This window comes from Mirounga angustirostris, unplaced genomic scaffold (genome assembly GCF_029215605.1).
Source record: "Mirounga angustirostris isolate CCGP_5_RB_7025 unplaced genomic scaffold, mMirAng1.0.hap1 SCAF_6, whole genome shotgun sequence".
In the NCBI taxonomy this organism is placed as follows: Eukaryota; Metazoa; Chordata; class Mammalia; order Carnivora; family Phocidae; genus Mirounga; species Mirounga angustirostris.
The window spans coordinates 103,456,812-103,473,838 of NW_026991714.1; the positions used below are offsets into that span (position 1 = coordinate 103,456,812).

The window sequence follows — 17,027 nt, forward strand, 5'->3', positions numbered from 1 at the left end:
AACACAGAAGTCTCAAAAAATGCTCAAAACAAATTTAATTTTATTTACATTTATTAATATCAATGTAGAGAAATTTTGAAAAATTAAGAATTAAAATATAAAACAAAATTTTAAAATAGTACTGCTAATTAATTGTATTAATGACAACTTTAGCTATAGAATTAAAGCCTACTTGATTTTTGTTGTTGGTTTAGGTCCCTTGTGGCTAATCTTGCTGCCGCCAATTGTTATAAAAAGGAAAAACATCTTGATATGGAGAAAAACTGGACATTGGTAGAAAAAGCTAGAGTTTATTATATAGCAGTAAGTATTTACCTAATTCAAATTTCTGGTACATATTTATACTATTAATTATAGTTTGTTAGTGCATATACATTTTTAAATAATTGTCTTTTACTTATCCTGCAAATTATTTACAGCATATGTTAGGTTCCCTATTACAAATACAGAACAAAAACATTATCATTCTATGGTAACATTATTTGTATTACTTAACATTCAAGTCTACCTCTTTTTTGGATACATTATACATAGATATTTCTTAACTAAGTATCAAATTCCATATTAAATCAAAAGATCTTAAGATCTGTTGAAATAATTCTACAAATTTACATTTTGTGTTTTTAGGCTGCTTGTTGTGAATGATGCATGCATTGTGTGGGAAAATATTAGTGGTATAAATATGCACTGCAAACAGTTTGAGCTTATTTGCCTAAAAAATCTTAATTGCTGTTTATTCCATAGTAATTACCATGACACATTTTAATTTAATATTTCAGAAACATTGATCGTGACAAATCTCTTAAATCTAGGAATAAGGGCAGCATGTAATTTGAATTATTAAATATTCTGACATAAAAATAATTGGTTTAAGAATTCACTTCTAAAATAAGATGGTACTAAAAATCCTCCTGAATTAATCACCGCATGAATACCTTGTTTTTATTTAATATGAGTTAAATGTGGCTGATCACAAATAAGTAGATACCTATGAAAAATTAAAAGTACCTCATATGCATATAATATATGGTTTTGATATAACAGCTGCTGCCATTCACTACCTGAGCTGTGGAACAGCTGCAAAGATGTATAAAAAATTGATTATCCAGTAGGAGCATGTTTATTGAAAGTATAATTATTTCTTTCAGTCTAGTGTTAATGTCTCCTACAGTATGTTTATGTTCACTGCTTTAGGCTTTACAAGGTTATTATTGATTCTTCTGTATGGCAAATCCTGCCCCTTTATAATGTCAGGTAAATGCTTACACTGAAAGGATTTTATAGAGGAAAGTCATGTTAGCGCTTTAGATAGTATGTGAGAAAACATTTCAAAAAATAAAAAAATATTTCCTCTTGATTATCTTCTATTCTGTTTCTCCAAATGGTCTAATTTTTTTGTTAGTATCTTGGGAGCATGTTTTTGTAGTGTGATTCTTTAGGGGGGATTTATGTGCTATTCCAAACCATTGTACATTTGAAAGTCTGATTTTCTTAGAACACATAGTTTAAAAATTTGACATTATTTATGTTATTTATATTGGCTGTGAAGTATGACAATGTATTATGGTGGAAAACTATATTTACCAGGCAATTATATTTTTATTTAGATATATGGCAATTGGACTCCAAATTATGAGTGGAAACACTCACTTTAAACAGTTATGTATATCTAACATTGGCCAACCCTGGATGAATGGAATTTTTATAGGAGTATAGACCCAACTTGCAAACAACTTACAGTTTTAACAATTATATACTATAATGCATCTAGCCAACTTTGGGTAAATGGAATTTTTATAATAGTATTAACTATTTATACAAGTCCAGTTTTATATAAAATGTAGAGTGATCATTTTGGGTCAGATTAATAAGGAAAACTGAATTATTTTTGAAACTTGTCAAAAAACAGTCAGAAACAAATACCAGAATGGATTCCAGCTGATATCTCGGAGTTGTTAGCTTTTAGTTTCTGTTTCAGGAGTTTTGTAAAAAGAATGGTCTTTTACGTTGCCAGGTAAATCAATAGTTTGTGGAGAGTTTGGCTATTTTAAAATAGTTCTGGGGGCGCCTGGGTGGCTCAGTTGGTTAAGCGACTGCCTTCGGCTCAGGTCATGATCCTGGAGTCCCGGGATCAAGTTCCACATCGGGCTCCCTGCTCGGCAGGGAGTCTCCTTCTCCCTCTGACCCTCCTCCCTCTCATGCTCTCTCTATCTCATTCTCTCTCTCAAATAAATAAATAAAATCTTAAAAAAAAATTAAAAAATTAAAAAATAAAATAGTTCTGAAAATATTAGTCTTATGGGATACCTTGGATGCTGTATATTCTATAACTATTTTGCTATTAACTAAGAGCATAATTCTTTCTAATTAAAATCTGTGAAATCTCTTCTCTAATGTAATGATATTTGTACAAAGAGATTCTGCCATTTTTCTATTATTATTATTTTTTTTATTCTTATGTTAATCCCCATACATTACATCATTAGTTTTAGATGAAGTGTTCCATGATTCATTGTTTCTTCTATTATTTTTTAATTTAATTTTTTTAATGTTTCAAGTTTTTATTTAATTTCTAGTTAGTTAACATATAGTGTAATATTAGTTTCAGGAGTAGAATTTAGTGATTCATCACTTATATCTGCTACCTCTACATTCTTTTAAACCTTTAATTTCCTTTAAGGTCAGAACATCCAGTGTAGTCTCTTCTTAGCATGTGCTTAAACCACAAGTTTAGATTGAGTATATATATCAATACTTACTTCAGCAAATTAGCTGGGTTCCTCCATATTGATTCTATAGAGTCAGCAATCTTCTTACATTATCATTATAAACTACTGAGGTTTAACAAGTTGAAATTCTGGGAGCTCTTTAATTTCAAAATTTCTTGGTCTGAGGAAGCAGCTCAGTATATCTATTCAACAAATTTCCATAATTAAGACATCTGTCTGCATTATGTAAATCAGATCTACATACTCAGCTCTTCTTTCCACTATTCCATAAATTAATAATGGTCATGAGCATTGAGAAAATCCAAAACCTTGATCATTTTCTCTGTCACATAATTCAGTAAATCTACAACGCAGAGTTCACATCAAAAACTCTGCTGATAAAAAGCTGAAATGGAATATGCATATACCAGCATTTTCTTTTGGTTTAAATAAGTGTTTACATCTTCCTTTACCTTCATCTCCTATGAAGTTTAAACCAAATTCCCAAACTCCTTGTTAGTATGTAATTAAGGATTACTGGTTATGGTGATAGCTAATTCCATTTCTGAAAAAATAAATTTCAGGTGCTCTTCATTTTTGCATTAGGATTTAAATATTTGCATTCTATTCTATAACCATAATACTTACAGTCTTGTTTCTACATTTAAATGAGTTAAATGCTTAACCACCACCAATTATCTTACCCTGTCTTCCCATTCCTTTATTGTTTATTTTGAATATCCTTCATTTGGCGCATTTTGTCATCATTTCCCCCCCAAGGAAGGACTCAGAGCTTCTCTCTTCTTGAGATTTTATTTACTTCTTGTTGCTTTATACAAAAATGACAACTTGTTTGGTGTTAATATTTTGTGAAACAAAGTACTACTTTGTAAATATTGCTTCATTTTCTAGCAACTTTTTATGGGAAACCTGAGCCCAGGTTGATTTTTATTTCTGTTCTTTATTATTTACTTATTTCTGCTTACTTTAGATTTTTTTTTTTTTTAAGATTTTTTTTATTTATTTGAGACAGAGAGAATGAGAGAGAGAGAGCACATGAGAGGGGGGAGGGTCAGAGGCAGAAGTAGGCTCCCTGCCGAGCAGGGAGCCCGATGCGGGACTCGATGCGGGACTCGATCCCGGGACTCCAGGATCATGACCTGAGCCGAAGGCAGTCGCTTAACCAACTGAGCCACCCAGGCGCCCTGCTTACTTTAGATTTAATTTGCTCCTCTTCTACTCCTCATCCTTCATCCTCACCCCCCGTTCCTGCTCCACCTGTGCTTTGTTTCTTAACGGTGGAAAAATAATTCATTGATTTGAGACTTTTCTACTATAGACATTTAGTGCTATAAATTTCACTGTAAGCATTGATTTGGCTACCTCCCATAAATTTTGGTATGTCATGTTTTCATTTTCATTCAGCTTATAAAATTTTCTACTTTCTCTTTTACTTTCTTCTTTGACTCATGAGTTATTTAGAAGCATGTTGTTTATTTTCTAAATATGGAGATTTCTCAGAGATCTTTTTTTTTACTACTGTTATGGATTTGTATATTCTTCTTTGCAATTCTATCAGATTTTTCTTCAGTGTGTTTAAACAGTGTGTTTAAAAGTGTAGAATTGATTATTTGACCCACTTGTCATTTTGAAATATTTATGTGTGGTATTATACTTTCTTCCCACAACTATTTTATCTGATAGGGAGCTAGAGAGGGCACAAGCAGGGGGAGCAGCAGAGGGAGAAGGAGAAGCAGACTCCCCGCCGAGCAGGGAGCCCGACGTGGGGCTCGATCCCAGGACCCTGGGATCATGACCTGAGCTGAAGGCAGACACTTAACTGACTGAGCCACCCAGGCGCCCTGTCTTTATTTTTAAAGTGCATCTCTTGTAAACAACTTATCATTGGATCTTAATTTTTGTGCAGCCTAACAATGTCTACCTTTAAAGTGGGCTGTTTATACCATTCCCATTTAATGTGATTATTGATATGGTTAGATTTTACTTCATCATCTTGGTATTTGTTTTCTGTTTGTCCTTCATTCTGTTTTTATGCTCTCCTGCCTTCTTTTAGGTTAATCCAGTATTTTTATTTCCATCATTGCCTTAATATCTCTTACTCTTTTTATTTTAGTGACGGCATTAGGGTTGATAATATACATCTTTAACTCATCACTGTCTGCCTTCATTTTTTTTTTTTAATTAACTAAGCTTTCTGCCCAGTGTCGGTCTCGAACTCACAACTCTGAGATGAAGAAATGCATGCTCTACCAATTGAGCCATGTCTGCCTTCACATAATAATATAAACTGCCACATATAGTATAATAATCTTACAATAGCACACTTCAGTTTCACCTCTCCAAGCCTCTATGCTATCATTGTCACATTTTCCTTCTAAAATTTTTAATTGTTTTTAAACAGGTTTATGAATATATAATTGACATACCATACAACAAATTTTACTTTTACTCATGTTATAAACACTATAACGCATTATTTTTGTTTAAATTGTCAAATATCTTTTAAAGAGATTTCAACAATTAAAAAACATATTTACCCATTTAATTACCACTTCCAGTTCTCTGCATTCCTTTGCTTAGAATTAGATTTCCATCTGGTATCATTTTCCTTCTGCCTGAAGAACATTTTTAGCATTTCATATATTTGGGTCTGTTGGTGATGAATGTTTTCAGCTTTTGTATGTTTGAAAACTTCTTTATTTCACCTTTATTTTTAAAAGAGATTTTTGCCAGTTCTAGGTTGACAGTTTTTTTTTGTTCTTTCAGTACTTGAAAAATGTTGCTTTACTGTCTTCTCATTTGAATTGGTTTCGATGAGAAATCTGACATCCATACCTTTGTTCCTTTGAATGTAACATTTCACATACCCCCAACCCTGGCTGCTGTTAAAATTTTTTATTTATCACTGGTTTTGATCAGTCTGATTATATTGTACCTCAGTGTACTCTTTTTCATCTTTCTTATACGTGGGGTTTAACTTCTTACAGCTGTGGATTTATAATTTTTATTTTGTTTGGAATGTTTTCAGCCATTATTTTAAATATATCTTCTGCCCAGCTGCCCCTCACCTTTGGGTCTCAAATTACCCATGAAGTTGTCTCATAGCTCAGTGATACCACCCTTTTCCTTTTTATGGACTCTTTTTTTTTTTGCTCTATGTTTCACTTTGGATAGTTTCTTTTGCTATGCCTTCTAGTTCACTAATATTTTCTCCTGTAATATCTGAACTGTCATTAATCCCATTCAGAGTATTCTTCATTTCATTTGTTATTTTCATATGCGTAAGATTGATTTGTGTCTACTTTAGACACATAAGATACAGTTAAAAGAGCTATTTTGATGTCTTTCTCTGTTAGTCTTTTACACCTGTGTCGATTCTCAGGTAGTTTTAAGGATTAGTTATCCTCCTTATTATTAAGGATTGTGTTTTCCTTTCTCTTTGTAGGTATAGTAATCATTAGCTATCATTGATAAATCTTCTGGAGGTTTATTCTGGGATGCAGTTATGTTACTTGGGGCAAGTCTGATGTATTTTGATCTTGCTTTTATGCCTTGTTAGGTGAGTCCAGAGTGGTATTCATTTAATGGCAGTGGTTTCTTAACCAGGGACAATTTTCCCCTTTAGGGACATTTGGCAAAATCTGGAGATATTTATTACAGTGGTGAGATGAGTGAGTGTTGATACTAGTAAATATAGGACAGGAATGTTGCTAAGCATCCTATAGTGCATGAGACAGCACTGCACAATAAAGGATTATGCAGTTCTAAATATCAGTAGAGCCAAGGTTAAGAAACCCTGATCTAAAGCTACATGTTCCCTGCTACTGAAGCAAGACTTCCCTGTGCTCTGTTCAATGCCCCATTAATAATGAGTTCTTCTGCTCTAGATGGTGGCAACAGACACTATTCCCAGAATTATGTGTGCCCCGGGTACTGTTTCCTCTAATCCTTTTCCCTCTCATTCTTTTGGATGGCTTGTTCCTAGGTTCCGATCTGACGAATGTTCAAGAGGAATCTGCAGATTTCCAGTGTTCTTCTGTAACATTTTCTCTTCTCTGCTGTTCTAGCCTCTGTACTCTAACTGCTTCTTCCCACCCTCAGCTCTGTCTCCCTGACTCCCTGGGCTCTGTCCTTCCCATTTCAGCATCTGGTGCTATAGCCTGGGACCTCTCACAAGGCAGTATGCTGATTCAGTGTTAGGGCTCACCTAGATGGTTTCCCATCTCTCAAAGATCACTATTTTTCATCCTTGATGTCCGTACTTTTAAAAAACCATTGTTGTATGCATCATGTTTGTTTCTGTTTTTGTTTCATGTTGAAGGATATATACAGTCCCTGTTTCTCCACTGTCTTCTGCCTTGCATTGTTTTTAGAAAGGAAGTCATCCTTATTGTTTCTCCATATCTATCTCTTTTTCTCTTTTAAGATTTTCTATCACTGGTTTTAAGCATTTTTATTATGATATGCCTTGGTATCGTTTTCTTTGTATTTCTTGTGAATGTGGTTTGTTCAGTTTGGAAATTTTTCTGTAAACGTTTTCTCTCCCCACCCCCATCCCCTCTTGGAAAGTCCAATTATTATTAAGCCACTTGGATCGTCCCTTACCTTAGTATGCCTTTTTCATTTTTTTCTCTCTCTTTTCTTCATTTTTGCACAATTACTATTCCTGTGGCTTAGACTTAATAATTTCTGTTACAATGTCTAATCTGCCATGAATCCCAACCAGAGTATATATTTTATCTCAGACATGATAGTTTTCATCCCTGGTAATTTGATTTGGGCCTTCTTCACTCTTGCCATGACTACTTTACATACTCATGTTGCCATCTCTCATTTTTAACTTAGGTAGTGTAGTTATAACAGCTGTTTTAATATCCTTGTCTACAAATTTTTTTCCACATGTTTTGTTTTTTGTTTTTTTTTCTGGTTCTTGGCATTGGGTTGTTTGCTTATGCACATGTGCTAAAGACTCAGTGGGAAACCCCTACAGATTTCAAGTTTTCATTTCAAATATCTTCCTTCTGTCACCTCTGTCTTGTCCAGTATCTGCCCTTGCATGTGCTGGCCACTGTGGCCTCCCCAAGTGGAGACAAATGACTCTACTTAAGACTCTTGCTGTCTGAAATGTAGCTTACTTACTCAGGGAGTAAGTTTGAGCAATTGTAGGATTCACCCGATACTATTCCTTGTTGGATTATTATTCAGTGTCTGAAGATTGTTTCATATGGGTTTTTTTTTCCATTTTTATAATTGTTTAAGTTTAAATTGTTTAAACGTAAATCCATTCCCCATTACTCCATCTTGGTTGGAAGCTGAAATCCCCAGTTTGATTTTCCTTTTACCTTAGATGATTCTCTTTTTCTGCAAGATCGCCTAACTAATTTTGTTTTTGAATTTGAATTTGACCTTGTTAATAACTTAGCCATGATTTGTCTCTGTGTCTGTTGTTCTATACTGACTTTCATGGAACATGGTATTTATTTCAAAATGCAGATTTATGGGGGCCTGGGTGGCTCAGTTGGTTAAGCGACTGCCTTCGGCTCAGGTCATGATCCTGGAGTCCCGGGATCGAGTCCCACATTGGACTCCCTGCTCGGCAGGGAGTCTGCTTCTCCCTCTCCCGCTCCCCCCTCTTGTGCTCTTTCTCTCGCTCACTCTCTCTCTCAAATAAATAAATAAAATCTTTAAAAAAAAATTTTTTTAAAAATGCAGATTTAGTTCTTAGTTAACCTCATTATTTTTTTTCTTTTCCTGTCCCCCAATTTTATTTTTCCTTCCTTGAACTATTTGAAAGCTAGAATGACAAAAACCATCACTCATAAATGTGTTAGAGGGAATAATCAAGTAACAGCAAAAATTTCAAGTTTTGATGAGATGAGTTTTATCATTTTGGGGGAGTGGGAGCAAAGGGAGAGAGAGAGAGAGAGAGAATCATGCCCAACACAGAACTCTGCATGGGGCTCGATCTCACGACCCTGAGATCATGACCTGAGCCAAAATCAAGAGTTAGTTGCCACCCAGGCGCCCTGAGAAATGAGTTTTTATTTATTTATTTATTTTTAAAAAGATTTTATTTATTTGACAGAGACACAGCGAGACAGGGAACACAAGCAGGGGGAGTGGGAGAAGGAGAAGCAGGCTTCCCACTGAGCAGGGAGCCTGACGCGGGGCTCGATCCCAGGACCTTGGGATCATGACCTGAGCCGAAGGCAGACGCTTAACGACTGAGCCACCCAGGCGCCCCAAGAAATGTGTTTTAAATTGGTTTTGAGGTTGATTCAGCCTCATGAGTTCCCCAAACTATTATTCTAGATTCTGTAAAAATTCTTTAGTTACCATTTTATCAATTAAAAATAATTTTTAAAATTCTCAGCTTAATAAATATATAGCTCTTCATCTGTGTATAATTACTAAGTTATAGTAATTTTTTCTAATATTTTTAATCACCCCTTTATAGTGTTCTAGACTACATTGTAAATACAGTGAGATTTTGCATAGAAATCTATGCATTATTTCTAATAACATTTTTTTGAGAAAAGGTTCCAAGTTTCAAATACTAATCAGCTTGCAAGTTTAGACTTATCATGGGGAGAGTTTAACAGATATTTAAGAAATAGGTTTATGAAAAGCTTTCAGTACCTTGTGACTTATTCTTCATAAACTTAACTAGATGTGTGCCCTTCTTTACTGATTGAAAATTAAGCCCTTTAAATGAAAGAATAGAGAGTCATAGTTTGTCAGTCATTGTCTGCGAATATGGTACTTGTAATTGGAATTTTCTTTTGGCAACTATGTTTATTTTCTTCTTTCCAGTTCCCATGGCTGATTATGGATCTCTTTTTCCCCTCTGTATGTTTATTTTATAACTCTGTCTTAACACTTACCTCTTTTCAGCCTAGAATTCTACCATTTTGAGGAATATGGCTTTTGTGAGATAGGGTGTTCAAGAAAGTGTTACTAAAGTTTGCTTCTGGAATAAAAGAATGTATGATTAGAGATGAGTAGAAGACACATGGTTTGGAGAAGTGTACAACCTTGGAAGAATAGAATAGAGTTCATATTTTGAAAGAAATAGTAGTATTTGTATATAAAGGACAAGTAATAATCACTGGGTTTTACATCTCTCATTTTGTTTGGCCTGGTTGGGTTTTCTACTAAAATTTTTAATGATGCCTTGAGTAATAATTTATCTTAGTAAAACAGTTACACTTAAATACCTTTGCCATTTGCTTGAAAGCAGTAACTAACATCCTTAAAATGAGGTGTTGTGATAAGGTGTAAGGAATATAGTCTAAGAGATCATATATTTGAAAATTTTCTTTTAGCAATGTTTTCTATGAATATTGGTTGACTAATTAGAATGAATGTATAATAAAATATGTAATTACTATTTTTTTAGGATTTGGTTATCTTTTGATAATATTTACCAGAAGATATGCTTGCAAGTAAAACTTGGCTAGGAATTTTAAAGTTTGTTTTGATTATGCTCAAAATTCAGTATGTATCATCTGATACTCTTAGCTTTGTTGTGAACAGATTTGAAAAAGGTTCTAGTGAAAGTGAGTGAATTTGTCTTATAATGGTAACCTAATAGAAACTGGAGTAATGTAAAAAAATGAAACATAACTATTACTTTAATATGTATGTTTGAGATTTATAACTCCTGCTCAAAATCTGGACAGTTTGAAGATAAGAAAGTTTTACTGACTTGTGGACGTTACTTAAACTCATTGTATTAAATGATAGTAGACCATGGAAAAAGGCTTTGTAATATTATCTTTTGAAAGGTGTACTTTTAAAATGAATATGCTTTGGCAGAGTAACTAATGGAATTTTTAAAAAATTTAAGCTTTTTTTGTAAATGACATCTTATTTAATGGTGTCACAATTCTTTTTTTTTTTTTTTTAAAGATTTTATTTATTTGAGAGCGAGAATGAGAGACAGCATGAGAGGGAGGAGGGTCAGAGGGAGAAGCAGACTCCCTGCTGAGCAGGGAGCCCGATGTGGGACTCGATCCCAGGACTCCAGGATCATGACCTGAGCCGAAGGCAGTCGCTTAACCAACTGAGCCACCCAGGCGCCCAATGGTGTCACAATTCTTTATGAAACATTTAGATAGAATTCAAAACACTTGGAATTTATTAATCTTTATAATATTTTTCTGAGATTATTGCTTAAGGAGTTAGGATGGTTGAACTACCACTGACTTTTCATTTTATCTGTGTTCTAAATGCAGTTTTCAACTCTTATGTATTAGAACTCTCATTATATTCGTCAAATCAGTGATCATCATTTGGATTTGTTCCTGTATGTTTTGCTCAAGTTTTTGACTATCCTATTCTGCCATGCTTCATTAACTTCATTAGGGGTAACTATGAATTGCTAAGTCTTTTTTTTTTTTTTTTAAGATTTTATTTATTTATTTGAGAGAGAGAAAGAGCACAAGAGGGGGTAGCGGGAGAGGGAGAAGCAGACTCCCCGCTGAGCAGGGAGCCCGATGCGGGACTCGATCCCGGGACTCCAGGATCATGACCTGAGCCGAAGGCAGTCGCTTAACCAACTGAGCCACCCAGGCGCCCTGAATTGCTAAGTCTTTATTTGAAAATACCCTTGCAGGTGACCTTAAATATTATAAGCTCAAAAAAAGAGAGAGAGAAGAAATATGTGGAGGGTTTTTTTTTTCCCTCTGTTGAGCATTTCGTGTTTGTGTATAATTCCTGACACTTAGTATACCCAAATCTTCGTCATACAGTGGTTTAAAACTTTATGTGCCAATTTGGTATACTTTCAAGGAAAGTCCAAAACTATGTGGTAAAGACATTTTTCTTTAGCTCAGATATAATATAGAGAGATACAAGAAAAAGACTATTAATTATGTTGCTTCTTAAGCATTAATGTTTGAGTTCAATTTTTAACTTTAAAGAATTTTCCATATGTGTATTGATGTTCAGGGAGCTGCACAAATGATTAACGTTTTTACTTCTTCCTTGATAGCAACAGTCTTTGATTCTTGCTAGAAAATTTTTCAAATGATAGTACGATTATAGAAATCCTATTTGTATTCATTTCCAATTTCTCTAGATTTTTGGGGGGGGGCACATTAAATGCTAATAACATTATCACTTTTTAAGGCTAATACTTTGTGATTTTTGTGGATAAATATTTTCTCCAAGTCGTGCAATTTACTCCTATATTCCTATAATGTTCGTTAAGTCTTATTTAGTCAAGTTATCAAATGTAAAACTCTAACAAGGGGAGGGAATATCAAAGTGAGATTATTTTTACTTAAATATAATAATCTTTTCACTTTGTAGAATTAAGATAGTATTGGTCAAAGAAGTTTTGAGCTCTAAAGATAAAGATTGGAAATATTTGTGTTTTGGACTTGTGGCATTATAATGAAGCCCTGGAATTTTATATGAGGTTAGAAACCACACTATGTGCTAATTGCCTTAGAATGGTAAGAAAATAAACATGTGTATAGCACTTAGTTGTTAAGACAGTAGACCCTTATACAGAGCCCCAAATGAATTAACAAACCATCTACTGAAATGTTTCCACATCCATGTACTTTATTTATGTATTTCAGACCAGTCAGCAATTGACTAAGAAGATGAAATGTTTACTAAATCTCTTTAATAAACACGATTAAGAGAGGGAAAATTTATAAACATTACGATGGCAGTGTACATTTTTATGTGTTGTCCTATCTTTAAAATTGTATGTAAGCTGGACATAAATAGTCTAGTATCTGTATGTATAAGTCTGTTTTTCAACATATTTTTCTGTACACATTACAGAGGCTTTATATCTTAAATAACGTAACCCATGTGTTCTGTTGTCTATCCTAGATAGATAAAATTGGGTTTAATCTTTTTATAATAGCTTTACTGAGATATTTATATACCATAAAGTTCACCTGTTTAAAGTGTACAATTGGGTGATTGTTAGAATATGTACAAGGTTCTGTAACCATCACCATAATCTAATTTTAGAACATTCACATCACTATAGAAAGAAACTTTGTACCCATTAGCAGTTATTCCCAGTGGCCCCTGGATTCGGTCTTATATCTACATCTATCATAATAATTTCAGTGATATTCAGGTGTTACGGCTACAAATGATATAATTGTTCCTAATTAGATAAATAATGAATTTATGTCTTTGTTCTTTGACATATGTAATAGAAATTGGAATATGTCTATTTTGATTTCTTGCTGCTACCTCTTTCTCTCTTGCAGGCACTTTAAAAGGGTCTTTCAAGCTTTTGTTCTTTTATTTGTTCTAGATATATAATATAACAATGTTTGGGGGTCAGTTCTTTAAAATGTCAATGAGTTTTTTATTTGGATGGATGACATACAGTAGATGAAGTTTTTTAAAAAAAATTATATTTGGTGAAGTGGAATGAAAAAATAAAAAAACATTTTCTTCCTTCTAATACTTAACTCAGGAAGGCAAGTTCATATATAAATTCATATTTACTGTTATCCGATTTCAGACCAACACAGGTTTCTAAGCTGTTTAGTATAGCTCATTTGACTCTAACCTCTTGTGTCCATCATGTGTTTTCTCTCTACCCCTTAGAAATAGCTTCTGGAAGCCAGAGGGAACCGTCTAGACCTCTAGGACATATTCCTACTATCTTTTACTCTGACATTGTCCTGATGTTAGCAAATCCTACATAGTTGGAAGATGTAATGAAAGATTGCTGCTTTTCCAAATTACGTTCCTCTTGTCCTCTATTACAGATTTCTGGCATCAATTTTTTTAGTCATTTTGTATATTCCTTTTTCAAAATATTTCTTTCTTCATTCTATAAAGAACTTAAGACCATATCATATTATTATAGTATTGTTAAATTTAGGGGATGCGACAGAAACAGTCACAATCAAATAAAATATAAAATGTACAATAACCCACCAAAACCTTCTTAGTTCAACTTTTCCAAAAAGATACACATGTAATAAAGTAAAAGAGCGCCATGTATTTCATTATTCATTCCTCAAAAATATTTTTACACTTACATAGCTTCTTGTAAGGTTAACATTTATTTAATTTGACAGCTGTAATAAACTAAATTGAATCTTTAAAATATTATTTTACTTGGGAATATAGCTAGCATTTCTCAGGTAGATGGATAGTTTTAGAGTAATGGTTTTTAATCTTTTCTTAGTTTTGAACCCTCTCAGAAAAATTTACTCAGAAATTTTTCATTTAATTTTTGGAAGTTTATAGATTTCAAAAGACTTTTTGCTAATTCTTGGAGCCCAGGTCAAGAACCTCTGTCGTACCAAATAGTGAATTAAAGTGATACATATTCCATTACAGTTCCATATTTTAAAATGTCCATTCTGAATTTCTAAAACTTTTCTGATTGTGAATATGTATTTACTTTCCTATATCAATTAAGAATTGATTTTTGTAAAAATATATTAAAGTGGGGAGTCAGACTCAGTGGTGAGATGATGTGGTTTCAGGCCAGTGATATACAGAATTCTCTAACATCATTCAAATATCTTCATTTGCTCTCTCCTAAAAATATGTGTTTATTTTAACTACCTTAATTAACCAACGGCCTTTTAATGCTGTTGCTCTTTTATAAATATTCCTGAATGTCATTTTTATTTCAGTCTGTCATGGTGTTTGTTGCGATATTTTCAGGTAGACCTGTAGCATTTTTCTCTTCCTCAAATGAGCTGAATTGGAACTGTACTTTGTGGGAAGTTTTTTATAAAGGATGTAGACATTGCTAAGAATCGGAACGTCCACTGACTTATTAGTTTCACAGATGCTTCCATAATACTTAGTGTACTCTTGGGTATATTAAATTATCATATCCTGACAGCAATCCTGAAACATGCCATTCTTATATAGCCGTATTGCTGAAAACTAAAGCAAGGTATCAGCGAACCATATCTGACAATGCCATGTTAATTTCCATAACTATTATTACTGGGGTTGGTAGTATTTCTAAGGCATAAAAAATCTTAATAAACCTACGAAGTAAAAAATGGTAAAATATCTACCTTATCATTAGGTTTCCAATTATGACTTCCTTCAAGCTCAGTTGACTCATTTCAAAAATAATGATAAACATATTTTTTCTGCTATCATGGATTATAAAATAGTTATTTAAGTATACAGTATATCAAAACAATATTTTGAATTATTCTATTTTCATGTGTCTAGTGTTCATATTGTGAATGCAAACCTCATTCTGCCATCGCATAGCATATTTACATATACACATGATTTTTGCCTTAAGTAGAAAAGACACAGCTGACAGATACATAGGTTAATTTGCTTTTTAAAATTGCAGCAAGTTGTTCTGTGATTCTTTTGTGTGTTTGGGGCTATTTTATAGAGTAAGAATTTATCAAGCAACATTTAAGAGACACTGGCCTTTTGTACCCTTTTCTAAATAAACTTAAACAGAAGCCTGTCAACTCAAGAATAAAATATTTCTTTGTAAATTCTCACCTGTAAATTATTGATAATGGAAGGAGCACCTTTTTAATCCTTCTATCCCCCTTCCCCACAACACAGCTTTTAGATTGTAGATAAACTTCCCAGCTCAGTAATTAACTGAGCTCAGTCATTGCACCCCATATCATGTGATTTTTTTTTTTTCCAGTGGAATACATTATTAGAGCACTTACACAGCCAGTCTAGCTGCAGCAGCCCAGGCGGCAACAGCAGTGCCATTTTTCACAAAGAAAATGTTGAACAGGAGCCAAATGTTTGGTGGCAGTCTGTTGCTAGGAAATCAAGGTCCTGAGGCGATTAATGACAAAGCAAGCAATAACAAGAAGGCAGAATTACAGATTTAAAAGAGAAAAAAGTGGTTGGTGTTATAATTACCCAAAGAAATCCGCACTCATTAAATTGGCTGTTTTTATGATTGACTTTAATTGGAGGTTAGCTCAGATATTTAGCTCCTTTCCCACCCCTTTAAACACACACAGGCACATAATCTGTAGAACTGCAGACTTGTTTTTCTAAGCATTGAGAGGAGCTTGCCCTGTAATTTGATCCCCACTGACAGATGCATTTTCTATGCTGCCATTTTGAATTAACCTATTGTAGAACAATTTTCTTCAGCCCTGTTGAATAAAACATCCAGTCTGATTACCTCCGATGGATTTGATAGAGTAAAAGAATGTACTTCTCATTGAAGTAGATTGTTTGCATGGGCTCTACTGATTTTGAACTTTGCCAATAAGCACAATCATTTGTAATAAATTTTCAAAGAAATTTGTGGGGAGAAGATAATGAGAGTCAACGTTTCATAGTTTAATGTTTGGGCACCTGCATCAAAACAATGCTATTCTTACAAGGTTGTTATTTTTCCAATAAGATGTTCATAGGCGTTTTAAAAATTTTTTCTGAATCTCCATTTAGATGATAATTTTAGGAATAGAATCTTCTATTTGTGTGCTCTAAAATGATCATTTCCTCCCCACCAACAGTATTTTAATTACGGGACTCAATGTGACTCAAAGCCCTCAATTATAAAAATATTTTTATATAAAATATTTTAAATGATATTAAGATCTGCCTATTTCAGTCTGTGATGTGTTTAAAAAAGTAATTCTTTTATGTAAATTTTCTGGGATTTGATAAAGCATATTACCAGAAAAGCATTGATTAGTTTTCATGTACAATACCAGAGGAAGCATCACAGTTTATTTACCTTTCGGAAGCCTTAAGAATAAAGTTACATGATGCCACTGTTCCCCAGATTCCTAATCAAACCCTGGAACAAAAGAGCCAAGCACATTCTATCTGACAATACACACACTGCTAATCAGATGCCAATGCCAAGCTGTCTGCTTTGTTAAATACTTAGCTTCCTAGAGGCAGGAAGACAGCTGCTATAAGTATGATGAAATTTGGTAGTTCAATCTATTTTTACTACCCTTGGGCGACTAAGATAGTGTTAATTTAGACCACCCCAATTGGTACACTTTAGGGAGTTTTTTAAAGAGTTTGTAATTAAAATGATAAAACATCATTATTACATTGAAGACCTTTTGTAAGTTTTACATTTGGCAGTTACCTACTGAGATAACCCCAGCATGTAATTTACAATGATGTAATGGTTGTAATTGCATTTTGGAAAAAAAGAGGAACTATAGGAGACAAGTGCTTCCTTCAGAAGTGTTTTGATATCTGCTTCGATTTCATTTAAATCTACTTCTATCCCCAAATTGCCTACCTATAATTGACTGTAGCAGCCATAAACATTAAGATACTATACAAATATTTTTTAAATGTTATCAACACAGACAC

The 17,027-nt window shown here is 33.5% G+C and overlaps 1 protein-coding gene across 6 annotated transcripts in view; it reads left to right on the forward strand.

The window, feature by feature from the left end:
- Positions 1-17,027, forward strand: part of ADK (adenosine kinase) — a 508,350-nt gene that overhangs the window by 246,270 nt on the left and 245,053 nt on the right. For all 6 annotated transcript variants that reach the window (XM_045878144.3, XM_054508227.2, XM_045878147.3 and 3 more), the window contains one exon: positions 195-303. In XM_045878144.3, coding sequence (XP_045734100.1) covers positions 195-303 — 109 coding nt within the window. The remainder of the gene's footprint in view (positions 1-194; positions 304-17,027) is intronic.